Raw genomic sequence first — 10,600 nt, forward strand, 5'->3', positions numbered from 1 at the left:
GAGACAATTGATGTTTGGGCAGGATATAATGCTTGTGATCATTATTATAGGAAAAAAAAAAAGATTGTCTGCAGGACATCTTATTGGGTTTTTACTTTTCCCTGATGCGCAGCACTGATACAAAGAGTCTCATTCACTTTTCAATCGTTTTAATAAAAGGGGCAAACATGGATGAAAGGAAAGACTCATTATCTTGGCTTTTAGGGAAGAGCTTTGACCCTTCCCTTATGAATACTCAATGCTCTTTGTTTGCTCTAGTCTTCTTTTCTATCCAACTCATTGATTAGGGCTCATAAGGGGGACACAAACATGGAAACATCTGTAAAATGATATCTTACCTGTAGCTGTGTTCTTAGTAATCAAATTTAGTCAATTTAGTCAGGAAGTAATGTGAACTTAATGTCCAAGTTGCTATTTAATTGTTTTTTATTTGACCAAAGAGAGCAGTTTGCCCTTCACACACACACACGCGGACCAACACACTCACATGCACAATACTAATCAGTGAAATCTAAATCCCCTGGGTATGGGCTCTATTAGACCATGTGCTTATGGGAAGATAACCATTTAGCAATATGAAGAAGCAGCACCAGGCGGTGGGCGGTAACAGTAACGCTGCTGCATGAAAATGGCCTGCTGCAAACTGTGCCAAAGCCTTCATTCTTAATACAAGCTATTTCGCTCGGAGGCAGACAATTAATGAGTCCTTTTTGTCAAGGTGAAGGAACAACAGATACGAGACAATGTGCTTAACTTTAAAGGATGCAGTAACAGCTTTGAATATGAGAGGGAGGGTTATAAACATGACACTGCAATCCTCTGGGGAAACAAGTTAAGCTTTTGCCCTTCACTTTACAGATCCATGAGATAATTATAATGTCAGTGATGCAAAAAGGACAGACATCAAATTTGACATTTAGTTGCATGATGCGGTCAGGATTGCCCTGCAGGTACAGATAACTTATGACCTTACACATTTAGCTGACCTTTTTGTTGGGTATTCTGTCTTTGAAAAAAAAACCCTCTGAAAACACTCAGGAAAAGTTGAAAAATCCCAGGGAGCTGATTAGAAGAAGGAGCCAATTTTTCCACTATTGAAAATGACAGTTTGAACACACAAACAATAGATGGTGCTGTTTAGTTAGGACTGCAATGCATGGACAGCTGACCTGGTGTCATGTGAGAGAATTGAGAAATCCCTTATTAATGTAATACTGAAGTTTGCAGACCGACTGGATCTTAAGTTACTTTTCTTTTGCAGTGTTTGTGCTCCTTTTACCCCCCCCCCCCCCCTTCTTGTGCTTGTGTTTTCTTTATTATAGCCCACAAACATCAAGAAGAAAACTGGCAACATATATGTCCAGCAATTCATGATACACGTCAATGGATTTGTTGTGTAATCCACATTGAACTGACCCCGAGTGGTTGTGGTATCTCAGGAAGCTATTTGTGTCTCATTTGCTGAGCTCTGAAAACAAGACCGAGTACAAGAAAAACACATCACAACATGAGGACTGGAAATGCATTCCACTTTTGTTGTTTCTAAGCTGTAATGAGAAATCCAGACGAGCTTTGATTTATTACAACATTTAAGGAATAGGCAAACAATTATGTGGGCAAAGCTGATATTATACTGAATAATCTTTTTCTTTTGAAACATAAAACATAGAATATAGTTCAAACAATGCTATGATAAAAAAGGTGAACATCTGTTGTGGTTGTAAAAGACACTTAAACACAGTTGCAAAATAAATAAATTCTTGGAAACAAATCTTAATCTAACTTGCGATTGCTTTTTTTTACACCAATATTCATGGCCAGTGAGTTTTAATGTTGTTGATCCTTTTTGTCATACACTGAGTGTTTTGTTTCTTGGATTTCAACCGACGCAGACAGCAGTCTGAGTAGCCAACAAAATGAATGTTTCAAAGTATTAGAGCTGTTGTTACTGCTACATACATGAGTCAGACAGAGATAAAGAAGATAGTGAATAGGAATTGCAATAAACGGGGGGAAGTTATTATCAAAACAAGAGGGAAAGATGCAGAAAATTAAAGAGGAAATAGAAGAAAAGAGATGTTAGGGAGTCAGACACTAAGAAAGCACACTAACAGATCACATGTGAGTGTGCAGGGGTGTTGCCAAAGTGCGTCTCTATTTTTGGAGGAGGAATGTACACAGAGACCTCGTGGAAAGAGACCATAACAACAAACAGTATACGCAACACGCTCCTACAAAGAGACAGCCCCCCTTCAGAACATTCAGTCACACACAGCATCAACACGAGAGAAACAAAGAAGAAAGGACAGGAAAATGTCAAGCCGTCAGATTTTCTGCTCAGATCTGGCTTTGAATACAGAGAGGGACCAACAGAAAACATATAAAGAGAGAAGAGGGACAGGTAAGAGGTGAAACTGATTCATGAGCTACCCTTAAACCTGTTTCTATAAGTCAGGTGTGCATGGTTTCATTCATGTAAATATTATTTAAACATGTTTCATAACTCACTTACATGGTGAAGTAAACCTTTTGATTATGTACATTCATCTGTTTAAGCTGATATATTGAGTTGCATTAATGCAAAGAACTACATTTATCTGATTTGTTTTGCACTTCATGTCTCCCATATCTAATTCATGCTGCAAAGGAGAACAACGGCTGTATTTTTATCCAGATTACCTAAAATGAAAGCTAATAAAACAACAAAAACAATCAACAACATTCACACAACAGAAGCACCAGCTGCTCAAGGACTACAAAATCAAATATAAAAAGACAATCCTGTATCTTAAATAGCTGCACAGGTGTTTCTGTAGTAATCTATCTGGACAGCGAGTCTCCAAAGTGTTCATAAAAAGACTGAGTGCAACAATGCAGAATTTGTGCTGATGTGTCAATAATAAGATAAATAGAAACAGGTGGTTAAAAGCCATATGAAAAGATGTGTCTTCAGCATCAGAAGAAACTGCAGAGCGTATGTGCACAGCAAGAGTGTTCCAAAGTGTTGGAGCAACAAACCCAGAGGCAGGATCCCCTTTTGTTTTCAATCTGTCATGAGGGACAATGAGACGGCTTTGGTCAGAAGACCTGAGGGATCTATTTGGAATGTGGGGATGGAGCCGGTCAGAGATATACACAGGTCCCTGATCGTGCAGAAACAAAAACATGAATCTTAAAAAGATTCTTCCCTACAGTCTAACCGAAACTAACTATAAACCAGTTTTGTCAGAGTACATCCGATGTTAAAATGAAGTCGCAATTAACACAGCGAGACGAAAAGAACCAAAAAAAGAGGGCAACAACTGGTTGATATTTGTTCTTAAATTCATAGACTAAAACAACTAAAAATGATTTTCAGAGAACTTCATGGACTCTGTCTGCAGTATGGACCAACCAGCAATGAAGGTCTTCCACTTTAAAGACCAGGAGCAGTCGTCCAGCCTACTGCTGCAGCTGAACAGACTCAGGCAGGAGAACATCCTGACTGACGTGTGGCTGTGTTCAGATCACACCGAGATCCCCTGTCATCGCAACGTCTTGGTCTCCAGCAGCCCCTACTTCAGAGCCATGTTCTGCAACAACTTCTTAGAGAGACAGCAGACAAAGATCAACATAAAGGGCATCACATCAAACATTCTGAGCAGCATCATTGACTATGTTTACACAGGACTCATTAGCATTAGCTTTGAGATTGTTCTGCCTTTGATGCAGGCGGCATCCATGTTGCAATATGGCCGACTCTTTGAGGCCTGTTCAGTTTTCCTGCAGGAGCAGCTGAGCCCCGACAACTGCCTGAGCATGATAAGACTCTCTGAGATCATGATCTGCAACAGTCTGAGAGACAAAGCCAAAGAGATGGCCATGAAGAGCTTCTCGGACGTGTCAGTGTCCGAGGATCTGTGCGAGCTCTCCTTACCTGAGCTCATGGGATACCTGGAGGATGACAGTCTTTGCGCCGAGGAGGAGCAGGTGTTTGAGACTCTTGTTGCCTGGATCCACCACGATCCTTTATCAAGACGCGGCGCCATCAGTGACCTTTTCAAGAAAGTTCGTCTTCGCCACATCCACCCCACCTACCTCTTCCAGTTCATAGCTAACGACCCTCTGATCCAGTCGTCCACCCTCTGCACCGAGCTCATCGAATCCGTAAGACGACTCATGTTTGCCGTCAGCCCCAAATGCATCGACACGGCGGTCGACCTCAAACCTCTATGGGTGGCACCGAGGCGATATTCTTATCATGACATGTTGGTGGTTGTAGGTGGCAGGAAGAACAACGAGCAGACCTCCAGGGAGGCCCTCGTCTTCGATGAGAGAAGCGAGAAGTGGCAGTGGCTCGCCAAGTTGCCTGTTCGTCTGTATAAAGCCTCATACGTCGCTCTCCACAGTGTGTTGTATGTCATCGGTGGCCTGATCACAAACACAAAGTACAGCCAAGTCAGCACAACCGTTTACACACTCTCACTAAAGACCAATCAGTGGAGGACAGCAGAGCCCATGTTGGAGCCTCGCTTTGCCCACCAGAGTGTCTCCTACCTCCACTTCATCTTCGTGTTGGGCGGCCTCGGCACTGACATGCAGCTGACGGGCAGCGTGGAGAGGTAAGATCATTACCACGCACATAAAGAGCATAAAGACACGCAAATATGGCAAACAATAACTAACTCTAAATAATGCTGTCAGGTTCAACAGCATGTTCAACCAATGGGAGACGATGGCGCCCATGCCCGAGGCCGTGCTGCACCCTGCGGTGGCTGCAACTAACCAAAGGATCTATGTGTTTGGAGGAGAGGATGCCATGCAGAACCCTGTCAGGATAATACAAGTAGGAAGCTTTGTCGAACCCATTTACACCTGGTGTTAAAATTAGATCAGTATAGAAACACATAACCTGTAGGAAAGAGCCATGATCAGAATGTTATCAGATCTGCCGATCTGATCTGGAGGTAGACTTGCTTACTTTGTATTTTGACATCATGTAAATGTACACACGATTCATAGAATTAACTGACATCCTTAACTGTGCTGTGTTTCCGATGCCCGTCTCAGTGGTATCAACCTGAGCCTCCAATACTGACAAAAATGCTGTATCAGGAATCAGAAAATGCAGCAGTCCCATACCATAAAATATAAGCCCCCCCCCCCCCAATAAAATCAAATGGTTTCAGGTCAATTATTATAAAAAACAGAGCAGTGTAAGCAAAGAACGTACTGCTGGAAAAAAAACAAAATATTCCAGTAACATGTTTTTTTTCTGACCCTGATATCGTCTTTACTAGCATGAGGAGATCGCATTTAAAATAAATCAAGTGCCAATGCAAGGCAAGTTCTGATCAAATCCAGGATGCTGATTTCATTTTATTAACAGGTGTGAATGTGGCGCACGTCGCTTATGTTTTCATTCCTCTCTCCATTCTTGTTGAGTTGATTACTAATTGTTTCTACCCTTATCACTTCTCCCATCCCGTCCTCTAGGTGTATCACATTGCCAGGAACATGTGGTCAAAGATGGAGAACAGAACAGTGAAGAATGTGTCGGCTCCCGCTGCAGTTTTAGACGACAAAATCTACATCATTGGAGGTAGAAAACAGCTCACAAGAAAGAAAACTAAACAACATACAGGCTACATTATAATAATGTTGCTTTTGTTAAAGTTTTGATACATTTCATGATGAACCCAATTGTAGTTACTTTGTTGTCTGCTGGACCAACTCAGATTAATGTCCCTGCTGTCACAGGATACACGAGGAGAATGATCGCATACGACACCAAGGCTAACCGCTTCATCAAGTGCGCCAACCTGAAGGAGAGAAGGATGCACCACTCTGCCACCGTCCTCAACAACAAACTCTACGTCACCGGCGGACGTCACATCAACGGCCATGATGTCATCGAGGACTTGGACAGTTTTGAATGCTACGACCCAAAGACAGACACTTGGACATCTAAAGGGACTCTGCCTTATAAACTGTTTGACCACGGCTCCCTGACTCTGACGCACGTGTCACCGACGAGGGCAAAATCCTAACTGCAGTGCATTCATACTAGAGTCCTAGTATTTTCAACCACCTTTTTTTTCAAACAGAAAATTCTTTCAAAAGAGGGTCATGTTGAGAAAAATATAGAAACACCATATCATTAATTTACCAATTACACAATCTCCCCTTTAGGATTAATAAAGTGTTTACAATCCTGAATTATACATCATGTAAAATGCTTTTAAAAGTAACTTTCAATATGCCATGTCTTTTAAAAAGTTTTCAGTCAAAACAAACCTATAAAAATTTGAACTATCCAGCAGCCGCTTCTTAACCTGTCGAACTTCACTAAAGCTGACGGTGCTATTTTAAGCCTGCTCTAAATCATGAGATTTCACTTGTCATGTCTAAATCCTGCGGCTGTGTTCTGCGTGGTGAAGGTCTCAGCTGTATGTCTGAACCTGCTGCCACGTCTGTTCAACTCATCTTGTGGGTCAATTATTGTGATGGTATTGTTACCATGGTCAATCAATCAATCAATCAATCAATTTTTATTTGTATAGCATCAACTCATAATAAGTGTTATCTCGAGACACTTTACAAAAAGCAGGTAAAAGACCTTACTCGTTGTTATATTACAAAGCTGGTATTGTTAAGTGTTTTTGTGCAGTCAGAATTTTAACATAACATTCTCAGAATTTGTTGACATTTGACATGGACAATGTTTGATTGGTAATGTGTTTTTTATATACTCCATGATAACATGCACAGTTTATCATGATACATGCCTTCTGTATGCTGAAATGTTTATCGACTTTGATTTTTGATTCCTGAGTTTAAAGAATAGCCTCAAATTGTGTTCCACGTTTTTAAAAATGTTTCTCGTATGATTTTTTTTTACTCTTTCTTCAAGTTTTTACTGCTAATTTTACATTGAAAATCATTATAATTGTTATTAATAATAAAAAGTCCATCCTTACATGTGGCCTCTCATTCTGGCTATCAGTTAAAGATTTCTTTAGTGTTGTTAGTCAGTTTACAGTGAATGCATCACGTGCATCCTGTTTGTATCATCATGTGTTTGTTTGACCCCACTCACACTCTTGTGGTGTCGACAACATGCCCAGACAGGTTCCTGCCACACACACACACACACACACACACACACACACACACACACACACACACACACACACACACACACACACACACACACATAGGGGCAGAGAGGATAATCCAGAGAGGTGTCCATTTACAAAGAGCAGCCTTATATATTTCATCAAGTGTGAACATGTTGAAATTGCAGTATTCCACCTGTTGCAGGTGAAGTCTCAGCTGACAGACATAAATGTGTCTGCACGTAAAGAAAAACACGTGGAGCTGAACAGGAAATGGAGGTGACATTCAGAGAATCAAAGCTAAAGCTAAATGAGGTGTAATGCAAATATGAAGAAGTGCTTTAAATACAAATCTCTGTAAAGACGAACTACATTTTAAATGAAGGAACAATAATGACTAAAGTGACTGATTACACAACTTCATTCATCAATGACTTTCAGAGAAATATGTCATGTGGAGTGAACATAATGTGACCAGGATGTATTACACGGGACTCTATGTGCATTTCTTTGAAACCAGAAGTCACTGGGTCAAATGTTTTAGTCACTTACTGCCAACAAATAGAGTCCAAGTGACAGAGGGAGGAGTTGTGGAGAAAAGGTGGGGGGGTGGGGGGGATGGAAAAACTATAGGTGATCCGATGATATTTTGAGAAACAAACAGGAGGGCGAATGTTACACCACGTGAGGCATGTGGTCTCGTAGGTTGCCATGCGAGTTGGCAGATGTGAGAGACCTAAGAGAGAGAGAGAGAGAGAGAGAGAGAGGGAGAGAGAGAGAGAGAGGGAGGGAGAGAGAGAGAGAGAGAGAGAGAGAGAGAGAGAGAGTGAATCTGATGAGCAGCGTTTCACAACAGAATCTGAACAAGTGATGAAACTCAACCAGGAGGAGCAGCAACAGGTGTGTGTGTGTGTGTGTGTGTGTGTGTGTGTGTGTGTGTGTGTGTGTGTGTGTGTGTGTGTGTGTGTGTGTGTGTGTGTGTGAGTGTGTGTGTATGTAATGAAGGTTCCTGGAGGGTCGAGCTGGCAGGACAGCTGTCCCGCCTGGTCACAACAACACAACAAGAACAGGGATGATGAAACCACCTTTCTGCTTTAATAAGACTGTTAAATTAAGTCTACAGCTACCCAGTATGCTGACATGGCCACTGTGACCATGCTTACAATCGTATGTAGTATATTATAGGTATTAAAATTCACTGTTTTGTGTTTGCACACTCACATTTCATTCCTAAACACATACACACTGTATCAATGATAATGGGAAGACAGAGGGTAACCGAAGTCTTCAGGATACATCATCTTGGGAGCATTAATATCTATGCCAAAAGTTTAGCATTCTATTAAGTGGATGAGAAAATACTTTGTTGCTAGATAAAAACTTTGGTGTTGTATGGCCTGACTCTCTACACAGATGTTCTAATCTAAAAACAAGCTTGAGTACCCAGAAACATTTAAGCTAGCGTTAGCAGCAGAATGCAACTTGGAACATCTACAAGTAGCGCAGGCTGTGTAACAGAAAGATTGTGTACCAATATTAAACATGTTTTTTTTTTTAACTTCCCCTGGCTTTAACTATCTTAGTTTAAATTAAAAAGTACAGCCTTAAATATTGTTCTTGAAAGAAAATGATTATCTGATATTTTGTTAGCTATGGCTAGCAGTGCACTCTCCTCTCTTCTTTGCTGTTTAAAGATGTCAGTAGTGACAGCCATCATTTCCATCATTTGTGGAAGAAACAAGGTGATATTTCTGGTATAATGTGTGATTGTATTGAATCGAATGAATATTTATTTCTTTTCGTGTCAGGTCATTTGCATCAGTTGTCTTGACCCTATAGCCTACATAATTTTGAGGTGGTATTGGATGAATTTCTGAGTCTGGTAAATGGAACAAATGTCATATAAAGAGGTTGAAACCTCAAGCAGAATCGGACTACGTTATGGACAGCTATGGAAACATGAATATCTCTACTTATTTGATTGTAATTCATCAGTCCAGGGCCAAAGGGTGACCTCTAGTTATATTTCTTGCATGATCTGTTTAAACCACTTAATTTTCCTGAGAGCAAGACTAAAACTAATCAGCCAACATCCCAGATTATTCTTTGTTTGTAATTCTCTTAACACATTAAACAGATAGTATTTGAGTCTTAGGTCATAGTTTTCTTCTTAGTCATCAACTGACTGAGCACTGGCTGGGACTTTCCATGTCATCCTGTAGTTTGGCCTACTCTGAAAATAGACTTAATTACACTCTGAGGACTCACAACATCACCATGCAGATTACTAAACGCTCCATGTGGTTCACACAATCATTTCATTTTCACTTTTTTACATTCACCAGTACACACTCTCTGTGGTCATTCACATAGGGACTTGTGATTTCAGTTAGGGTCACTACTGCAACTGTACATTATGATCCACACACATAGTCAGGTTACAGCAGTCTGGTGTGCTTTAATATGCTGTCATGTGACCTCTTGTTGATATGTTTTAACATGCAGAGAGTGTGCAGAAGTCGTTGACCTTTTGAGTATATCAAGTTGTTGCATTAAAACTTCAGGCATGAAGCCAAAGATGCACCTGTTTCAAAAGCTGTAGTGACGCGACATCTGTAATAAACAGCAGTCATGTTTAAATGCTTCCGACTATTTTGATATATTGACAGTAAAACTATTTTTTCTGTTCTCCATACTTACATATACATTTTTTTCAGGCAAGTATTGAATAGAAGACATAAGAAAAGAACCAAAAAAGGTTGTGTCAAAAATATATTTACTTGAAAGTACTACAAAACAGTTTGCAGCCTTTCAGTAATTAGTCTGCAGCGCAACAACCTTGTCAGCCTCAGCACACAGGATGTGTCACAACACCAGAACTGCATTAGCTGAAATACTGCCATGCTGATTCTGAAGAAGTGCATGCTCGCTGTGCCCCATGTGCTGCTGCTGACATGTTGTGCTGATTGTATAGTGTGTCGTGAGTTATGAGGAGCCAGAAAATGCCCCCCTTCTCTTTCTCTGTTTAGACCTACAGTCTATGGTTTAGACATGTAAACATACACTCATTCCCTCACACGGACACACACACACACACACACACACACACGCACACACAGCTGTGGCTTTTTTTAAAAACAACGAACGAGAACACAAACAATCTGTTTCTAACGCTGCAACATTTTCAGGAAGTAAACTCAAGCTCTGTCACAGGGCGTCAATGCTCAACGGGTTTTAGGTGAGACATTTACATCACTCATTGATGTCTTTGTTATCATCCTTACTGTATGCTGATGACAGATCTAATATACAAGTCTTCCTGAACTTCCACAACAACAATGGAGACACAAACTTCCTGGTGACTGCATATGCAAATCACAAGGTTAAATCACACAAGAACAGCTAATGTAGCTTTAAACAAACTGATTACAAAGAAAACACTTTTACCTTGAATCCCCTGAGCCTTACAGATGAATGTGTAAATATGTCATGTGTCGAACCTT

The 10,600-nt window shown here is 40.6% G+C and overlaps 1 protein-coding gene across 2 annotated transcripts; it reads left to right on the plus strand.

Annotated features, from left to right (window-relative positions):
* The first annotated feature begins 2,230 nt into the window (after positions 1-2,230).
* Positions 2,231-6,083, plus strand: LOC132984287 (kelch-like protein 38). Of its 2 annotated transcripts, none has more exons than XM_061051058.1 (5): positions 2,231-2,401; positions 3,359-4,601; positions 4,684-4,825; positions 5,476-5,581; positions 5,740-6,083. In XM_061051058.1, the coding sequence occupies exons 1-5, from the start codon at positions 2,314-2,316 to the stop codon at positions 6,027-6,029; spliced, it is 1,869 nt and encodes a 622-aa protein (XP_060907041.1). In that variant the 5' UTR covers positions 2,231-2,313; the 3' UTR covers positions 6,030-6,083. The 2 variants fall into 2 exon arrangements, with proteins under 2 accessions (XP_060907041.1, XP_060907043.1); XM_061051060.1 differs by having other exon boundaries at positions 2,275-2,408.
* Positions 6,084-10,600: the final 4,517 nt, after the last annotated feature.

This window comes from Labrus mixtus, chromosome 11 (genome assembly GCF_963584025.1).
Source record: "Labrus mixtus chromosome 11, fLabMix1.1, whole genome shotgun sequence".
Taxonomy (NCBI): domain Eukaryota; kingdom Metazoa; phylum Chordata; class Actinopteri; order Labriformes; family Labridae; genus Labrus; species Labrus mixtus.